The sequence below is a fragment of the Opisthocomus hoazin genome, chromosome 2, assembly GCF_030867145.1.
Source record: "Opisthocomus hoazin isolate bOpiHoa1 chromosome 2, bOpiHoa1.hap1, whole genome shotgun sequence".
In the NCBI taxonomy this organism is placed as follows: domain Eukaryota; kingdom Metazoa; phylum Chordata; class Aves; order Opisthocomiformes; family Opisthocomidae; genus Opisthocomus; species Opisthocomus hoazin.
The window spans coordinates 52,907,212-52,927,686 of NC_134415.1; the positions used below are offsets into that span (position 1 = coordinate 52,907,212).

The window sequence follows — 20,475 nt, forward strand, 5'->3', positions numbered from 1 at the left end:
CAATTTTGTAACTGTGTTGCTCTAGCTTTGAAGGGCAAGTGGTGTTCAAAATGCTGGGGTTTTTTTCTGCTTGTAAGCGGTAAGTTATCTGTGGTATTTTGAGCGAGCAAGTACGGTTTTTTTCTTATGCTTCTTAGCAAGATTGCCTGAAATGTTCAAACTTGTAGAGCTTCTGTTAAGACTGTATGTTTTCCTTTCTTTGTCAGTTGTTAAGGCGCTGCTGTATGATACAACGTTATTCTGCATTTTGTGGTGGAAATTGTTTTACTGAATATATAACAGTGATTTTAAAATAACCAAACATTCCATTCTTGTGTGTGACTGAACTGCACTTTAGTTATCTTTGTGAAGGATTTAAATCAAATTTTAGTTTCTAGAAAGAGTCTGGTCTTTATGTACCCTGGTGAAAAAAGAAATTTGAGAGCATGAAAGAGGGAATAAAGATGTAGCGATACAAAAGTAATCATTAACAATTCCTCTTTTTGTGTGGTGAAGGCATGACAGTTAGCTTTGTTTTGTTTTGATAAGTCTGTGACCCTCCAAACTTTGGTGATTAGTTTATGCACTAAGCTGTTAAACATAACCAATGAATAAAAGAAAATATAGGTTTATGTGTATAAAAGAACTCCTCTTACGGGTTCTCTCTCTGTGTGTATATCTAGATATATACACCTATACCTGAATGGTCCAGCACAGTTTCCAAATTAGAACAGGTTAGGCCAGTCCCACCTGATCAGTGTTGTTTGCTCATCTGTGGGAAATACAGAGCAGATAAATGGTTGAAGAAAGACAGACAGAAATCATTATTGGGGATGCTACGAAGAATCTGGTAATTACAGAATGTTTTGATTTCCCTTGTCCATGATTATTCTTGCATTAAGAAATGTAAATCTTTTTACAGAAGTTTTATGATTAAGTCAGATGGCAGTCAAAATGAGTATGAAGTGCACTTATTATCAATAGCTAGACAAAAAAAATAAGTAAAATGTTGCATATTCAGGTTCTGGATTTGTATACTCACAGAAGATGATTACATATTTAATGACTGTTGCTATCAAATGGTTAATTGATCATACTAGGGAATATCAGATATTACCTACGCTACTTTTTAGTATCTGCTTTTTAATTTTAATTCACATTATAGCACAATCAAATTAAACTGTCTTATTGCAGTCTTTGTGCAAACCTTACTTTTCTTTTTTTCCTGTAACTTAAAGTAATATAGGGCCTTTATTTGGGAGATTCCAAAATAATTTACAGATATATCAGTTTGTGTGCTGCTCAATGGTAATCCCTTTCAGCGTCATAGGGAGGGTGTATCTTGAAAAACTGTTGGGCAAGTTACTTTTCCTACAAACGGCCTGAGCAATTTTACTATGCAGTCACACTAGGGAAGACCATCACTGCACACTACTACGTACTGCTTCCTTCATGCATGGAAGGAAGAGGTCCATGCTCTGTGATTTGAGTCTGTGGATCCCAGGGAGTAAAATCTGACCATGTGGATATGACTGTCGTTTCCTCAAACACTGTTTGGAAACAAGTTTAGAGGTAGTTTCATGTGTGTGGTTGTATAATGAAACCATATCCGAAACATCTATAATTTGTCACAAATTTAGATTTAGTTCTAACCAGTAAAAAAAAAATTCAAAAATTTACGCATATATGGCATATAAAAAGTGTATGCAACAGGTCTGAAAGCATACTGGACTGTTGATGATTGAAGCTGTAGGAAGTCATGGCTCAAATCCCATACAGCAAGAGCAAATGTACATTTCCAGTGCTTTAATTCCTATTGTCAGCACAGTTTAAGACTGCGGAATAGTAGTTAGCTGTTGTATATTGCTTTTCATCTTTAGATATAACAGCATTTTATAACAAGATGTGATTACGACACATATTGATGTCCATCCTAATATGGATACACTTCAAATAAACATACCATCTGGAAACTTCTTTCTCCAACACCACTAGTAAATGTGATGCACTTTTATTGTACCGAAGTTGTATGCACAAACTGGAACGTATTGTTACAGATATTATTGCAAGTCTTATGAATCTGGAAAGTAAATGAACTGACAATGTCGTGAATATAATTAAAGATACAAAACGTAGAGCCGTACATAATCACGATGCCCCAGCACAGTGCTTAAATAATTAAGAGTTTTAAAGAGGGAATCATCACTGATGTTTTTGGATCATTAGTGAGTGTAAGCATCCCTTGCCCTGTTTTAAGGAACAAGGATAAGTCTTTGAGGCAAGAATTTTAAAAAATCCATAAGTGATGTGTCATTGTATATATTTTAACTGTACTACAGCTTGCTTAAATCTGAATTAAGCAGAAGAAAGGAAGTGCTGTTGTTGATCGGGTTTTTTTGAGGGTACTATTCTTTTCAACACTTAAATGTTGAAATAAATCATACATAACATTTTTAGTAATGGTTAAGCATGCAGTAACACGAGTTACTCTTTAAGTAAAGGTGAATAAATGCATGCGTAATGGAGCATGTTCTTAAAGCTGATTTGGGTGATGGTTATCACTATCCATCCTTGGTGTGTGAAGTCACTCAGCTCCAGCTCTGGGCATCTTAATGACTGTGATTACGTACAGACACCTGGAAGTTCTGATCAGACTTCTCTCCTGCTGTACAGCTGAATTAGTTGGGGTGGCTTTTCCGGTCAATCTTAAACCAGCACAGTGCAGTGGAGAATTGAGACCTTTGAAGGATATTTTTTCAGTTTGCAAGCAACTCATGTACCAGTGGAAGAATGGGGTCTCGATATGTATGATTATTTTGCTAATATGATCAGAGGACTTGCTCCTGCCATTTAGAGTTGTCCATCAAGTGACACCCCATCATGTACTCTTAAAATAGTGGCATTCAATGATTAATAGTAAACAGTAGCTTGTAGAAAGCTAACACACTTTTTTTTTTTCCTCAATGAATCAATGCTTGAGAGATGCCAGAGGCAGACTAAAATTATAATCTGGTATGTAAAAAATACACCTTTCCTGGTCAAATATTTTAAGTGGTCTAATTATTTCAAATTTAGGTTTGAATTTTAATACCCTATTTTCTACTCATCTAGCTGCCTTTCTCAAATGTTTCCTAGTAACTTTCATTTATGTTCTTGTCGACTTTTGTAGGTGGCCAAGTGAAATAATAGCAGCTTGTTATTTTTATAACCTTGATATTTTCAAGCAATTACAAATATAAACCAGGAAATGTAAAGAAGAGAAAGGGACAGCCTGTATAGTAGAAGCATATGGTTTTTGCAATTACTGGTGCACAATACAGGCTTCCAAGCTACTACTAAACACTTACACATTCTCTGTATGAGAAAATGTGATGTTACATGGTGTTTGGAATAGGACCTTTCCTATATTAACATACAAAAATATACTTTGTTAAAAGTTAATAAAAATAACATAAGTTTTTGAGAAGCAAGACAAGTCCTTGTTGGGACGGAAATTCTGTTTGCTTATGTTTTGCATAAAGTAAGCCTACTAGCCTAAACTGGTGACTTTCCAACCCTCTTTGTTTCGATGTCCATACAACACATGTGCGGTTACTGAAAAGAGGGTTCCTTTCTTAATTACCTTTTGTCCATGTATCCCTGAAACAGTGGTTGAAAATTACTGGCTTAAAATCTATCCTCAGAGATTGGTGATTTTTTTAAGAGATGGGGTTACAACAGCATCTAAAGGCAAATAACAGATGAGAGTTTCTGAACATTCTTGCTGCATTGTGACTTCAAGTCATACTCTTAGTTAATTAAAACATTTTGGCTTTATTCTTTACATTAATCCTAAAAAAGAAAATGAGGCACTGATGCATTATGGCTTGTTTGTGTCAAAGTACACTGTGCTTTGGTTTTCAGGGGCTTGGCATAATGAGCCAAGGGAAAGAATTATTTCCGTGACAATGAAATGGTTTATCCTCTGCGTTTAAGGACAAACTAATATATAAAGGGTAAGATGACTAATTCAGTGGAATAACTTAATTTCAATGAAGTTGAACATTGATGATATAAATGTTCTACTGTGCATTTACTATGTAATTTACAGCTACTTAATGTTTATTTCTTTAGCTGCACTGAGCTCCAGGCCTGCGGTCTTGAACCAGAAAGAACTATCACTTAAATTAGTGGGAGTTGTATCTGAATGCAGATTTTTGATCTTAAGAATATTCTAAAGATTTATTTTAAAGCAAAAATAATAACAATTAAAAAAATCTTCAAACAAAGAGAAGCTTAAGTGGTTCTCTTGAGATTTTCGTAAAGATGTAGTCTTTGGATAAAAACCCAATCTATCAAATTCAAAACTAAAACACTTTCCCTGCTCCCCTTTCTGTAGACTCCTGAAAGAATTATTTTTGTGACAGTATGTTTTAATGACCAACTACTACTTTGAAAGCAATATTAAAATAAATAAGATAGCACAGTACAGAGAAACATGCCTCCAAGTCATATACCCACTGTGCAACGAAACCATTCCTCTGAAGATGGAGCAAGATCATTAAAAGTAAGTTGTTTTATAGACAATTTAGGTTTTGATGCTTTTCCAAGAGTTCCTTTACTAGTTTCTCTAAAGAGAAGAGATGCTCGTCTACATCTTCTGGTACAAGATTTCTCATAGCATTAGCGAGTTCAAACAGGTATTCTGTGTTTCTCCCACTAGGACCAACTGCATTAAAAATCTGTTCAGCAATTTCTTCTAGAGGTGCTGGACCAAGGTAGTTAGGGTTGTCACAAGTTCCAATGTATAACAATACATCAAATGGTTTTACTGACGAGTCTTTTGGATAGAAAATGACAGTTGTGGTCCTGTAGCCTCCTTTCTCTCTGAAGTCCAGGTATGCCTTTACTTCACATTCTTGTCCAGCTGGCAATCTGTAAGCAACACCCCATACACACCCCTGTTGAAGGACATAAGAAAAGAAAATCCAAGCATTGTTTAAAAGGATACTCAACAATTGATGTATTTCTGTTGTATGTAGGTAAAACTCTCTTGAAAAAATAATTTCTTCCATTTTCAGTCTTTTGTAGCTATTATGCTATTTGCAGAAGGTGTCCCAAATTAAAAGGGCTGTTTTATTTAGGAAATTTTCAGTCAAAATGGTAGTTATGCAGATTGATCATCCACTTTCTTGCTAATGCTGAGGCCTTTCTTATAAAACAATTTCTTGTTACAGTCAAATTTGAAGTAGTAAGTAGCCTTGGCATGGGCTACTACAGAGCTGGCAAAAAAGGATACAGAGTATCTTCCTGACCTTATAAAATTTGCATGTGAAAATTAAAATTGTAAATAGTGCCAAATTCAAAGTAACTTTGATCAGGTCCTTTTTCTGTTTAGTTGGAGTTTCATTTCTAAGGACCCGAGTGTCACCTACATCTGTTACACGTACTTGGAGTGATGAGTGTGGTAAAGTTACTGCACTGAAACTGAATCGGAGAAGAAAAAGTTGAGAGATGAACCTTCATTCTGCACAATTAAATGTGGCATATCCAGCACCTCAGCAAACAATTAGGTTAAATTTCATTACCATCTTTGAGAATCTGAATATCTCTTCATCCTCTTCACGGATACGATGTCTGAGAAAGTATTTAACAGTGATGTGAATTAGTTATACTTTCCTACCAAGTTTTATGTAAACAAATCAGCGAGATCTGTGTAGGGATAGATTTGCATGGGTTTTTTGTTTTGAAGTAGCACAGAAAAATGGTGATGGTCTGTTACCCACTAAAGTGTTTCTTGGGAGTGCTGTTTTAAAATAAGTGGTAGTCTGTTTTGTCTGCTGGCAACATCGAATGTCGATTCTTCCTGTAGCTAAGCAGGTATGCATATCAGTGCTACAGTAATGATGACAAAACAGTGAACATTTTGGTGTTTTTCCCCTGAAACTGGATCTTAGTATTTAGTCACAATATCAGACAGTGCTGGGGCGGTGGTGTTAATTTACGAGCGCTGAATTTTGCAGTCAGACTATATGCTGGTCAAAGGCATTTTATTAAAAAAAAAACCCAAAACACCAGGAGTAATTTTCTATTGCATTCTTTGTAGATGGTTATGGCATTTGATGTGCTGTGGCCAGGAACAGCACTAACGGGTACAAAAATGGGCTCCTTGCTTTCCCTCAGCCCTCTGGGATGCTGCTTCACTCCAGCTGTCCGCAGGAAATGTGTTAATTTTAAAAACAGCCTCTTCTGCACATGTTTCTCTTGAGTTAAATCTGCAATTCAGATCTACTTTGGTGTTGACAGGAAAATATGTATGAGTGTGGTAGAGATAGGGTTTTCAAGCAGACACTTTAAATGTTACTGCTAGTTCATTGATTTAGTTTTCAGTATAGAGGATTCCCATTTCAGATTATGGAAAATCATAATCCAGAAAATTTGACCAGGAGTGTGATATTCTTTCTCTGTGTGGTTTTCTCTTAACTGGCAAAGAAATTCAGATGGGGCAAGTTAAAATAACTCTCTAAACTTGTTTCCAAGCTGCCTTATGTGTATCACTAGTGAAGAAAGACACACCGGCTAGCACAGAATTGAGAGCTGGCACTGCCGATAAAAGTACCACTGCTGTTGTACCACAGTATTTGGTGTCTGCGTGCAGGTGAATAATGGCTGTAGTCTGCTAAGATAACTTCAAAATAAGGTTACCTTTTTAAACTGCAGAAAAAGTAACTGAAATTAAAGCAAGTGACTTGTCATATCATTTGATGTTTATGTGTAAAGGGTGATTATCTGGCTGCACCAGATTCTGGAGAAAAGGGAACAAAATCAACCAAACAAAACTGGTTTGCTAAGGGGAAAAAAGTTTCTATGGTAACAAATAAGTTTGCTTAACAATACAAACTGAGTGACAACAAACATAAGCATTCTTTGTCTATATAGGTGTCTGTGTAACATAATGGTACCCTGCAGTACAGTAATGTGAAAAAAACCCCTTACTAGAAAGGTACAGAAAATCACAATGAGAGACAGTGCATTGCATTTTGCTGGTTTTGCTAACTGCAAAAAACAGTTGAAGTTTTTGATTTACTGCTAAACTTACGTTTCTTTGTGGCTATTTCAGGGAAACAGATAGGTAGGACAGCAGTATCGTAACTGTATAGATAAGCAACTGCAAAGAAAAAATAACTACTACCAAAATACCCATCCTCCATGTCTTACAGCCTGGTGTCCTGTGGCCTTGCTCTCCCTCTGCTTCCACGCCATCCTTCCTTCACTCACAGCCCTCTGGAGGCACTGGTACCTGCAGGGATTCCCTCTCCTGGAGCAGTGTGAAGCTGGATGGACATGACCATCGCAGCCATCCCCAGCAACGTGCCAGCATAGCTGCTGGGTGGGAGTGCCTGGAGGATCCGTGGGGAGTGGGAAAGCAATCGCACCCAAGGTGTGTCCTGCAGTAGCTGCCCCTGGGCTTCCCCAGCCTAGCTCAGTGCTCTTGTCTGAGCTAGTGAGCAGTCCAGCCAAGAGCTCTCTAGTGGCTAAGGTCACTAAAAAAAATTGTGGGTAGTTGTAAAATAGCTTCTTTACTACCAAACAGAATTAGAAACAGGCAGAGTGTAAGTCTAAGTACTTCTAAATCTTGATTTTCCTACAGCTTACATGACTGTAAACCTAGGCCTTGTTTCATGTCCTCTCCCTCTCCAGACCAGGCACTCCCCTTGCAAACACTGCCATTGCACTAAGTGAGACGGAAAAGGTCAAAAGATAAGCAAGAACGGTAGACTTGGGCCAACGACTGTTTTCTCTAAACAGGAGCTAATTTCACAATATTACATAAAAAACAAGAGCACCGTTGTGGCATTTAATTCCTTAAGCATTTTATCCGTGTAGCAAAAAATACAGCAACGGCATCTCCTTTTTTTATCGTTGCAATGTAATCTGAATTTGTTTCAGTTTTTATTTTGGGAGGGCAAGATTACAGTTCTGACACAATATCTCGGGTCTACTGTTGGCATACTGTCAGCGCTATACACATGCTGAAAGTAAAATTCTGCGTCTTGTAACTGGATAGCTGAAGTGACTATTCCAGCAAATACTTTAAAATATACCTTCAGTAATAGCAGATCCAAACAACTGCCAGTTTCTTAGTTTAGATTGATTGATTTATTTGAAATAATCAAGACTCACTGGTGTAACTCCAAGAAATTCTGAAAGAACTTTTCATTGCACGAAAGATAATTATTTGCTTGTAGAGAAGCAAAAAGTAATAGAGACTTACTACGCAGGCTGGGAATGCAACAGGACATTCTGTACACTACAGAGACAGAACAGGAGTACTATACCTCAGGATCTTCAACCAGAGTCACAACTCTTCCAGGCTAAAATTTAAAAAAAATCATAGTTCATTTGAAGGCTTTTACCCTAAATCATGAGCAAAAGCAAAACAAGGAAAAAAAAAAAAACAAACCAACAATGAAAAGTAATGAAAGCGTCAGAGAACTAATCCAGGACAATCTCAGTAAGGTCTATTTCTTTGAGATCCAGTGCAAGTATTTTCTGAGAATGGCTTTTGATCTGTATTAAAGCTGTGATAAACAAAATGTTAAATTCTGAGTAAAAAATACCTGCAACATAAAAGTTAAATAAAGGGCAGTCATAAACAGGGAGGTTTTGTATGTGCTGTCCAGACTCAATTCTCTTCCTGTTTAAAATGGTGACAATAATTCATTAATGTAAAACTATCCATGAGGAGCACACCTTCCTCAGTCACATTGCTTCTACTATGCGATTTTTTTTAATCTCCGGAGAGACAATGAGGTGAACCTTCTCACTTGTATTCAAACAGTTAATACACAGGCATGGAAAATAACATAAGCTAGAAATCTAGCTTGCATAGAACTAAGCAAGACATTACCACTTCTGGCTTGGTTTGCACTTACTGGATTTTAGAAAATGTTAATTACACACTATGACACATGGCAACTCTTAGGTTTAAAAGCTCCTAGCTAATCAGATGTTTTGGAAAACATATAACAAAGAAATCTGCTATAATTTTCAGTAAGCACCATGTTAGCATCATGTTATTTGAAGTTGAAAAAAGAAGTTTATTGTGCAAAAGACTATTTTTCTCCTTCTTTTCTCCCTCCCAGCTCTTTCTCCCTTACAGTTTGTAAATACTGAAAACTGTTGAAACTTGTTGTACAACCTGGAGAATAAAATTTTAAAACATAAAACCCTATGGAGAACTACATCTGTAGTTTAAAATTGCTAATTTTGGCATTAAATTAGCGTACAAATGTCTTTGATTAGAGGAAAGGGCAAGCAGAGGTACTAGCATTCATTCAGTTTTAGTGTAGGATAGAAATTCATTCTCTTCGGAGTTGCAGTGATAATCTGAACTTGATGTACTTGGATGCATGCCTTTCATTTAGTCTTAGCTAACTTTCAGTCTTGGTCATTTCAGTCCTGGACATTTCAGTTTATGACTCATCACTGTTTCGTCGACATGTCCATGCTTTTCTGTTTGGTAAGTCTGTGCCTGTGTTTGTGTCTCTCGCACAGTAACAGTGTAGGGTTTTCTCCTACACCAAATCAATGGCAAGCAATGCATTCTTTTGGTAACAAGCCAAATACAAAATCTAGTTCTTGCAGAGCATGTGATAAATACCATCAACCGTAGATATGGTTTATTCAGTGTCAGGTCTTTTATAACCATAAAGGCTGTTTGTTTATAAGCCCTGAGGTACTGCGTTTTTTCATTTTCATGCGAGTTCTCTCCCAACATCAGCCATCTATTCCTGATCCAATTGATAAAATAAGGCAATGAAACTAAATGAACGCTAAATTATTACTATTTGAGTACTTAGAGGAAACAGGTCTGTTACCATGATTAATCAAGATAACTCAGGTGTTCATTTTGCGAAATTTTTTCCACAGCCATTAATACTTCCCTGACTTGTGTACTCAATACTGCTCACTAAGATTTTGTAAATTATGGATTAGAGAGACATTGTGTGGTGGGAAACAACTTCCCCTTTATTACCAGGAATATCTGTATCTGAAGCCTAAATATTAAATGAAAGTGAAGTACTGAAGAGTACTTAAATTTCAGATTGGTTGTGTGATGAGAGAATGATCTAGGGAAGGACAGGACATTTATTGTATTGGTTTGCAGAGTCCTTGTCTTGCATGGAACTACCTAAACCAAACACCATGAAGGAACCATGGTTATTACCTCTGCTAGCTAAGTGAAGAAAATAACACATCTATCAATGACTGGCTATATGATATAAACCAAACCCATTTTTGTCATGCCCAAGTACGGGCAAGGGCAAACTCGACTGATCTCCTAAATCAGATGCCTTTGAGGGATTTGTGTCAGTTCTAGGCAGCCTGCCGCCAGGAAGGCTGACAAAGGCAACCTTGCATTGGGTCACGCTGCAGCAGTAGTGTGGTCTGCGGCCGCACGGGAATTTTCTAAGGCATCTGTAGTGCTAAGGGCTGTCACTCCTCTGAACAGAAGGGAACTCATTGCAGAAAATCAAATATACGTTATTTCAGCTCTCAGCATTGTATTTCACTTCAGGCCCTCAATCATACTGTACACTAGAGCTCCCGAACATACACCTATCTTGGACTGCTTGTGACAGGAGATTCTTGTAGGCTTTATCAACCTGGGTTCAGTAAAAATTGGAAAATAGCATGGTGCAGAGTCTGCTCTAGAGTCTATGACATTTTCCTGGCATGGGGGCGTTGTCCATCTGCATAATGTTCGTCAGGACAGTCCTGAGGTCTAGCTGATGCGTGCTGTGAAATAGTGGAGTAAACTGAAATAAGGTCTTCCTCTTTTAGATTGTTTTCAGTGCTGCCACAAACTGCTCAGCTATGAATTTACTGATAGAGGAATCAATTTTTGCATCTGGGTATGAAAGTAAGATGGAATAAAAGGAAATATGACCTTGGAAATAATTTTAGCTTGATTACGTCTTAAATTTTTTCAGAAAGGGAGGTCTAAGTTTGCTAATAAGTAGGAATGTGATAATTCTAATGGTTTCCTTAAAAGCACAAGTTTATTTAAACAAAGCGCAGCCTTTCCTACTTCCTTTTCCTGTGGCTCATTATGGCATAGCAGGAGCCTATCTATCCATCCTCTCCCCCGCTCGCTGGCAGCCATCCAATGGGAAGAAGCTGCCAGGGTAAACTGGGGAGTTGCAGAGGTGGGAAGGCACCTCTGGAGATCCTCTAGCCCAACCTCCTTTTTTCTCCATTTCACCTTTAACAAACTAAAAGCCCTTCATTATCTTAAAACAATTCAACCTTAAGCTAACCCAGTAATTCTATGCATGCAAGAACTCGGAGTTTTCCATTTGGACACTATTTGGACAGTGCCAGCAGACAGCTGGAGCTAGATTAACCACGTCATCGAGTTTCCCCAGGTTTTCCTCTGAGCACATCAGCAGGCTAGGAACAAAGACAGTCTCTGGCAGAGCCAGAATGGAGATTCCTCAAATGTCAGGCCTGTCGGTGTGCTGTGCAGTCAAGTGAGTGCCAGCACTGCATCAAGGAGAGCAGCTAAAGCAAGCGGTCTGAAGCTGGGAGGGAAGAGGGTTGTGAGGAGAGGAAGCCAGACTTCACCATTTTGGCAGCAGCAAGCTATTACTTTGGTTCAAACTATATTGTGATAATAATGGCCTCAACCCTTGAGTGCATCTATACTTCAGTGCTGTTGTGTGCAAAACCAAACCCCCAGACTTTAATGTTTGAGAAGGTTTACAGGAATCATTGACGTTTGCATTTCTGATGCCATTTTTTCTGAAGCTTGCACTAAGAAACTTGAATTTGCCATTTATGCAGACATTTTGGTTACCGATTCAGGTCTTTCTAAGTCACTAGCACTTTTTTCAGGGAACACTTATTGCCTGGTAAAATTCAGCTGCTTTAATGTACCATTTGGAATAATCCTCTGAAAAATGTTGTTTTTAAATACAGCTAATTTATAACTTGCCATATATTTTTCAATAAATGTTTATTCCCTTTTTTACATTCTTAATCCGTTCTAATGAAACTTTTTGCAATTTAACATCCTGTGAACCATAAAATATGGTCCCATGATTAAACATCACTTTTTAATTAGTTAACTGTCTTATTACAGTATCAGTTGAGCAGTTCAAAGTACGGTTGCAAGGTCAACCAAGTTTTGTACTAAAAGCTTGCGGCCATTGTATGTGAAAGTGCTCTGTATGTTTTTGTTGTGCTGACCGTGGAATGTTGGAGCAATGTTGGAGCAATGAGTGTTTTCAGGATAGGGTTTTTTAACTCATTGGCTACTATTTTATTGCTGTTCTTTAAAATGTTTTAGTACTGAAGGACCAGTTTCACTTGTCGCTCGCCCACAAGAGATGTATTTTGTCTCTGATGTCAAGGATTGTAAAGATTTTGTAGCAGAGACAGCTTGGCCTGGTGAAATGGGAGGTCCCAGCTGTGTGTGTTCTCAGTGTATGCTGAGGGAGGCTTTTTGCTTTGCAAGTAGGAGTAACAACTCATGGACTGCAGGAATACAAAAAGGCATTAGCTTGTTGTTGCTGAGAAAAAGTGCATTTTGTTAATGCTAAGTGTTTATACATAATATAAAATAAATGCATTAACCAGTTTACATAATGACCTGTGCTCTCAGTCTGTCCAAACAAGCATCTAAATAGAAACAGAACAAAGCATGGGCTTGTGTGATGCTTTTTTGTTGTTTTAGGGCTCTGTATGCCTGCAGATGACGGTTCTGGGTATGATCTTGACTGGGGCAGAAATACAAACATCTAAGCTTCTTGGAACCAAGTGCGTGCTAGTGGGTGGTAGCCTGGCGTTGCCATTTTGCAAGATTTCCAGTATCTGCACAAAGACAGTTACTCTCGAGTATTCCCCTGAATTTCAGCTAGCCCAGCAGAAATGCATAATGCAGTGAGGCTACCAAGCATACTTGCAAAAAGGAAGAAAAACTGGCTTGTGCGGGGTTTATTCGTTTCTGAAGCCCCAAGAGTAATACCTTCTTTGTTGACTGATTAGGTTTTTTTAAATTCCTTTTTTTTTTAAGCCTGGTTTCCTAAGTAGGGCAGCGTGATGGGGTCACGCTCTTTTATCCCCCACCCTAACAACTGTTGCACATGCTTTTCAATTCACCCAAATTCGAGAGAAGAATAAGAATTTCCCAATGCTCATACAAATATAATCTTTGAAAAGGGATGACTGGTAGATGAGAAAGCGAATGACAGCTGTCCAGTCAGCAGACAGAACCGAGCCAGCCACAGGGCGTGCTGCATCTCCCCAGCCAGGTGAGGCGGCGGCTGGGAGCCGGGCAGGCTTGGAGGCAGGAATTGCGTGTATGACGCAGCATGTCAGCCGGGTGACAGAGCGAGGCTTTCGGCTTGACCTTGAAAGCAACGTGGCAACGCGTTTGGGGCTGGAGTTCAGAACCGGGACAGCTGCATTTGCACAGCACTGCTCCAGCCTGGGAAACGCGTGTGCCGAGCCTCAGTCCGCTTGCATGTAACTTGTTTCTTTGCAGGAAACGTTTTGGGGTTTTTTTAAAGACTAGATGCCCAACTTCTGCTAGTACCTGAAGCATGGTGATTTGCCTTGCAGGAAACTGAATGCAAGGGGGTTTTGTATTATCTTTAAGTACTATGCAAGTCATTTTATGGTGTTCGATGTTCTAACTAGTGCTGTTTAGAACTAGATGAAAATTTCTTCCCTGCCACATGTAGTATGCTGTGTTGTATTTTCAAAAAGCATCCAGCCTTTTCTGGAGGAGCTCTTTTAAAGCTGTATTCCAGTTTTAGAGGGGAATTACCAGGGTGTAGGTTAGACGACTGCTGTAGGGAGCATCAGGGAAACATACTTTCATGATACAAAACCAGTATTCAAAGTAGGTAAATTGTTAGAGAGCTGTACGCAAGTATCAGTTTCTATATATTTATGATTAGTTTGCATTTCTGATGACTAAATCGTGAGCAGCATCTGCAGCTGTAAATAACAGTCCTGCCACATCAAAGTCATTCATCTAACTTGCTGGGTGCTTCTGTAACCTATTGTTTCTTTAACATTTGTTGAGCTATTTAGAATTATATAGGGGTGATAGCCCTTCTATGGGGAGGGTGGAACAGGCTTTCAAAGCAGAGCAAGACTCTATTATTCTCATTCCTGTGGCTTAAAAATACGTAAGTTTGCATGAAATTGGGAATGCTTGCTTCTGGAATTTTTGTTTCTTTCTCTTGCTGGCTTTTTTTTTTTTCCCCCAAACAGTAAATATTTCCTCCTCCCTGAGTTTTCATCTGAAAGTAAAAAAAGCTGAAAAACAGTGAGGTAGTTACTCAGACCAACACTTCTAGCCTTTAGTTACTAACCAGCTTTTCTCTTCAAAGCCTGACACCCACACTGAGGCACTTTCCCTTAGTTACTTAATGTCTACAACAACTCAGTTATTTTTGAGCTATTAAAATGGACTGATGGTTATTTCTGTTACCGTTCTTCTCCTCTTTGAAGTTCATTATGTTATTGTTTCTCAGTTGACCGCACAGAAGAAAATTAATTCTTGAACTTTAGGAAATACTTCTTGCCACAGTGATATAAACTGGAAGTCAAAGTGGAACTCGCTAACCCGGTACTCGGCAGGAGAAGACGACGACCTGGCGCGGCTTGCCGTTAAGGTGCGCTTTCCAGCCTAGCAAGGAAGCAGCGATCGCCGGGGCTGCGGGGTCACGGCCGAGGGCCCCGGCAGTCGGAGGAGGGGGGGGGGGGGTGTGCACCGCCGGCCCGGTCCGCCGGCCCCGCACGGGGGAGCGGCTTCGGCGCCCCGGAGGGAGGCCGGTTCGCTTCGGCCGCGGGGCGGGGGCTCGGCCCGCTCCCCGCCGGCAGCCGTCGGGGCAGCGGGGATGGAGGTTCCCCGGCCGGGAGGCCGAGGCCCGCCCTCACGCCCCGCCGCCGCGGCGAGGGGCTGCGCTGCCTTGCCCGCCCGGCTCCCCCGCCGGGCCCGCGGCCGCCCCGCCTCACCTTGCCCGGCACGCCGCGGTGGTCCGTGCTGCCCTGCCAGAAGCGGCGGCTGTAGCCCAGGATGCGTCCCACCATCTTCTCCTCGTAGGGGAAATCCACCTTCCAGATGAGGGAGCCGTAGCCGAACACCCACATGGCTGGCCGCCTGCCCAACTGCCGCCCGGCCCGCCCCACCGGCACGGCGCGGCCCGGCCCGGCCGCCGCGGGCCTGCGCAGTGGCGGCGGGGCGGCCCCGGGGGAAGGCCGGCGAGCTTCCTCCGCGGCAGACGCGGTGGCGGGGGGTCCTGTGCCTGAGGTGGCACCGGTCTTGGGGCCCTGGCTCTGCGAGGTGTCGGTGTGAGCTCCTCCTGCGCGCAGAGGTTCGCCTTCGCGGCCGGGTCGGCGGGCCCGGGAGGAGTTACGCCTGCCGTCTGTAACTGTGCCCCGCAGGGAGACACTGGGCAAAAGCAAAGGAGCTATTACCCGCCCCCCCCCGCCAACCCCACAAACAAACAGACACGCTCCCTCCAAAAACACAAACCAAACCAAACCCTTGTATGCATATTTTGTGCTAACAGGCTTGTTTGTTGTTTTTTTTCTCCAGTCCCCTCTTTTCCTTCCCTTTCTTCCTCCTGCAGAGTTTGCCATACACAAGGATGGATTTCACGGAGGCCTATTCCGATCGGTGTTCTGCTGTGGGGCTTGCAGCCAGAGAAGGAAATGTGAAAATGCTGAGGAAACTAATTAAGCAGGGATATAGCATCGATGTTCCAGATAACAGGGGCTGGGTGCCAATCCACGAAGCGGCAGCTCACAATTCGAGTGAGTGTCTGAGGCTCTTGGTTCATGCAGGTAAGTAAAATTCAATGTGGAACAGCGTGATTTTTCTGCTAAATTACCCTGTCATATAAAACATGAATTAAATAATTTCTCCTATCATAGTCCTACTTGTTTTGTAAATTTCTGTGTGGTTTCATATGTACCGCCTAGCTATGATAAATAGAAATTGGCATGTTGTAGTCTGTGAATGACATTTGATTTCACGTTACCTTTTCTGTCCAAGGTGGGTGTCTGCGTAGGGCCAACAATAACTGACACTGCTGTTTGAAAGAGCTGATAACTGCATGTTTGTGGATACGATGTAGGCCATGCATCTCAAATAACCCAGTTATTTTAAGAAAATAACTGCCTTGTAATTCATTGCTAAATATACTTTTTTCTCTCTATTATTCTCACTTGTAGCTCCGTCTGATGACTACATAAATTCAAAGACGTTTGAAGGCATGGGTGCGCTGCACCTTTCAGCACGCCATGGGTCTTTGGAAAGTGTTCATGTTCTTTTGGAAGCTGGGACTGACCCCAATGAAGTGACCACCGAAGCAACCACCGCACTGTTCCTAGGTGACACAAGCTTTCTTGAAATCTCAGAACAAGCGATAAGCGAGGAAAAGCTTATTCGCTGAGTTCACCAGAGTTCATTCACTGCCTGCTGTGTTTCATATTTTTGTAGCATTTGGACTCAGAGATGGAGTGGGTCTAGAGATTACTTTTTGTTTACGGATAAATCTGCTTCAGATTGTGTTTTAAAACAAAATCGTAAAATGAAATTTGCTAGTTCAGCAATTAAGGTTCATTATCTTAGTATTTTTTCTACGATTTTTGTGTGACATAATTAAATGTTTGAAAATTCTGTGATAATGAGTCCTAAGAGTCTAAATTATCTGATTAAATATGCTTATTGTTTTACTCACCTCCATACCCAGGCAAACATCATAGCTGCCACATTACCTTTTTTTACGAGTCTATTCACGTGTTATTTTTAAACAACTAAGTATCTTATTTGCTTAAAATAGTAACAGGCAGCACCTGTGGGGAAATCAGCATTAAAAGCACACTGGATAATGGTAATTAACACTATGTATAAGTGCTTACATAGATTAGACGGGACCAAGGAACAGTCCTGGGGCTGCATATCCAAAAGATTTTTAAAACAGAAAAAGTTTATGGTCAGGTTAGTCCAGGCTATGTAATGGGGTTATGGCACAGCGCTGTGTTGGACTTCAAGTACTGCAAGCCAGAGGCACTCTTTTGGCCAACTCATGGGTTAATACTCTAAAAATTATTCAAACAGTAGCAACTATTTGCAGGTCATTTATCACCTTATGAAGCTTTTATGATTACACAGGAAATGTGCCTTGGTAGAATTGTTGTTGGCAAAAACTTGAGGATGAATCAGGATGCTAAAGGAGGCTTTGTCAGTGAATGCACATACACGTTTTATGTAAGTGTTTAAAGCAGTTTTAAACTTTTTAAAAAAAGTTTAAGTTTGGAAGACTTTGTAAGACAGCCACTGGGCTTCCCAGGTTCAGGAGGCCATTGCAACTGTCATGCAGTTAGGTACTTGCTGCAGAATTGTCTCTGTGTTCCATGGCAAAGAGGGAGGAGAGAAACTTGCTTCTTTGTGGATAAATTTCCATTCTCCAACACTGTTTTGGAGGTGTAAATGTAAAAGGAAAGCAAACATATATCAGGCAAGTTTTAAACAGTTAAAAGAATTAAGATTATTCTGTCGGGAAGCTAGTGGTGAGACCATTTGAGTTTTTCAATGAGTTCTTTAAATCCAGTTCATCAGATATTTTTTTTTTTTTTTTTTTTTTTTTAAACTGTTCTGTTTGAAGCTGTTGAAAATGGACATGCAGACATTGTAAAGTTTCTGCTCCAACATGGAGCAAATGTTCAAGGACCTCATTCTTGGTCTGGATGGAATTCTTTGCACCAAGCTTCTTTTCAGGTAACCTGTAAGTGTATCATATAATTTCCATGTAACTGTTGTATTCTGAGTGATAATTTACCTATTTCTTGGCCTTTTTATTGGTAGTTTTTTACTAACCGACCCTAGCAGTCATGAGACGTTGTGTAAATGCTGAAGGACTTGCAATGCAGTGAGGCATGTCTGAAACTAAATGAGATGTTGATGTTGGGAAGCAATAATTATTAAGGTATTATAAGTATTGCATGTACTCACAAGCTCACGTATTGTATTTGGGAAGTGAATCTCTTACAAGGTTTTTTGAGAAAGAGTTCTGCTTAGTGATCAGAGAGCTTATGACCTATTTCGAGAATAGAAATATGTTAGCTTAATGGTTCTTATAAACTAATTTAATTTCCATTTGTATGTATCGTGTAAATGAGCAAATGTGGAAAATTAAATTCAACTTGTGTATTTTTTCTGCCATTAATTTTTCGGTACATCTTTGGAATATTGAATATATTGTGTTTTTTCTTATTTCTGTTTGGAATGTGCAGGAAAAATAGATCATGTCAATTCCCCACTTTTTAATTGTTTAAGAATAAAAATATGTATTGCAGGGATGCACGGAGATAATGCAAATGCTCCTGGAGAAAGGGGCAAACAAGGAATGTAAGGATGACTTTGGAATTACACCTTTGTTTGTTGCTGCTCAATATGGAAAGCTGGAGAGTTTAAGACTGCTTGTATCTCATGGTAATGGTGATTGTTCATTCAGCTTCATTGCTTTATACTTGTATCAACCTGTCGCTAGATTCAATTTTAATTCTACTCTTGCACTTTGTAACTTCAAATTTTAGTATTTTTTAATGTAATTTTAGTTGCAAATGGGTATGCAAAACCATCTTAATTGCTTAAATCTTGTTTCAGAAATTTAATGTAGTTTTCAGCAAGTGATGGTAGGAAATAATAAATCAAAACTACAAAAAGATTGAGGATCATCAGGGTCTTTTAGGAGCCCTGGACAGTACTGTATCAGTGGTCTGATTTTGATGACATTGCTCTTGTAATAGGTTTGTGTTCAGGCTAAGTGAAGATGTCTCTCTCTGATCATAAAGTGATAGCAATGGTTTCGTTCACATAAGAACAAGCTTTATGTGTCTAAGTGCATGTGTCCTTACACCCAAAATGAAGTCCATAACTATTAAGCCTGAGGGTGCCACAACGCGACCAGAGAAATCATACTAACTGACCTACCAATACCAGGGGTAGAATCTCAAGAAATAATTACAATCGAAAGATTGCCTAGCCCATTGCCTTTTCTCTAGCATGTTTATCTTGTGTGGGGCTGATCTTTGACAGAGTTAATGTTAAGCAATGACTGTTTAAAAAGTTAGCAGCAAGCTAGTAAATGTTTTCTTACCACTGTGGAAAACCTGTAGTGTTGTGAAGTCACTCTGTGAAAACCAACTACTGATTAACTTGAGTTTGTTGTTTGTTTAGCATGGCATAGTGGTGATGTAGAGTGTTGGCTTTTTTTGCCAGGTGCAGATGTAAACTGTCAGGCCAAGGACAGAGCCACTCCCCTGCTGATTGCTGCGCAGGAGGGCCACACAGAATGTGTGGAACTGCTGTTATCAAAAGGGGCAGATCCAAATCTCTACTGCAACGAGGATAACTGGCAGCTACCTATTCACGCAGCAGCTGAAATGGGCCATAAAAAGTAGGTGATTAAAAAGACATTCAGACAGAGGATTCTGATAGTAAAAACCTAATTGGCAAAGAGGAAGTGCAGCTCTAAAAGGAAGAAAATCGAGTTCTCAAGCTAATTTGTAGTTTAGAATTACTAGTTATTTTCATATTTTAAATATCTGTTAGTAGTCCCAGTAAAGTGACCAGCCGTTTTTAATTCAGCATCTAAACTGGGTCTGATCCATATCCTAATGAGGTTTTTCCACAGTGCTGAACCAGATATCAGTTCACTCAATAGCCATATTACTTTTTACATTATTTTAAAATATAAATAACAATAACATATGCTTTATACATGACTTGAACAGCTGCTAATTCGAATTGTACTCCTAACCGTTAAGTAGCAGAAGTAGTCATATGCAAATAATTAATTAACTGAACCAGCCAGAAAAACAAAGCCACAAAGCAGGTCCTTTAATCCTTGCAGAGCTGCATTTGTAGCTTTGTCCAGTCCCAATGATACAAGTCACTTTCACATCAGAAAGCCAGGAGTGCGAGTTCCCAGAGTAGCAGGCCATTGTGGAGAAGTATCTCTCAGAAACCCCATGATTTGCACATATGTGGCAGCATTTAAAATCAACTACATTAATGATGGGTACTAACTGCAAAACTGTTAGTAGATGCTTGATCTTAACCACTAGCTAAAGGAGATCATCAGCTGAGCTGTCGTTAAAGTTTGTGCATCACGTTGATGCCTCTTCTCATACTGATGAGGAAGGCACACTGTAGTAGATACTGAGGAAGCTGGGTTTTGTTCACTTTCTCAGAAACAGAAGATGGGTTAGCAAAGTTGTCAGTACTAGAAATGTCTTTAAAATCAAATGCTGGTGTTTTAAAATCAAATTGGTGTTTGACACTAATCATTGTTAGTTGGAAAGGATGTGGACCAGAGTTGCGAGCTATGAAACAGAATGATTTTTCTGTTTCAGTATCTCGGTGAGCGTTGCTGAAGAGAAGTAAATATTCATTTTATTTGCAATTCATATTTTCAGTTTGATTTA

The 20,475-nt window shown here is 39.8% G+C and overlaps 2 protein-coding genes across 6 annotated transcripts in view; one reads left to right on the forward strand and one right to left on the reverse strand.

The window, feature by feature from the left end:
* The window catches only part of ASB3 (ankyrin repeat and SOCS box containing 3), a 30,809-nt gene that overhangs the window by 1,550 nt on the left and 8,784 nt on the right, over positions 1 to 20,475 (forward strand). For 2 of the 5 annotated variants that reach the window (XM_075413650.1, XM_075413648.1), the window contains exons 2-7: positions 14,511 to 14,651; positions 15,578 to 15,825; positions 16,216 to 16,374; positions 17,652 to 17,764; positions 18,343 to 18,478; positions 19,268 to 19,445. In XM_075413650.1, coding sequence (XP_075269765.1) covers positions 15,630 to 15,825; positions 16,216 to 16,374; positions 17,652 to 17,764; positions 18,343 to 18,478; positions 19,268 to 19,445 — 782 coding nt within the window. In that variant the 5' untranslated portion in view covers positions 14,511 to 14,651; positions 15,578 to 15,629. Of the gene's footprint in view, positions 1 to 14,510; positions 14,652 to 15,278; positions 15,354 to 15,577; positions 15,826 to 16,215; positions 16,375 to 17,651; positions 17,765 to 18,342; positions 18,479 to 19,267; positions 19,446 to 20,475 lie in introns of those variants that run through there. The other 3 variants (XM_075413652.1, XM_075413651.1, XM_075413653.1) reach the window with 3 other exon arrangements.
* Positions 1,954 to 15,191, reverse strand: CHAC2 (ChaC glutathione specific gamma-glutamylcyclotransferase 2). The gene is made up of 3 exons (XM_075413654.1): positions 14,995 to 15,191; positions 8,298 to 8,333; positions 1,954 to 4,919 (listed from the first exon to the last, which is right to left on the reverse strand). Exons 1-3 carry the CDS (start codon positions 15,127 to 15,129, stop codon positions 4,536 to 4,538), a joined length of 555 nt encoding a protein of 184 aa, XP_075269769.1. The 5' UTR covers positions 15,130 to 15,191; the 3' UTR covers positions 1,954 to 4,535.

Coding starts and splice junctions, on each gene's coding strand:
- CHAC2 (XM_075413654.1), bottom strand. CDS start 15,129: ATGTGGGTGTTCGGCTACGGCTCCCTCATCTGGAAGGTGGATTTCCCC. Junction 8,334..14,994: donor ACCGCGGCGTGCCGGGCAAG/GTGAGGCGGGGC, acceptor TTTAAATTTTAG/CCTGGAAGAGTTGTGACTCT. Junction 4,920..8,297: donor CTCTGGTTGAAGATCCTGAG/GTATAGTACTCC, acceptor GTCCTTCAACAG/GGGTGTGTATGGGGTGTTGC.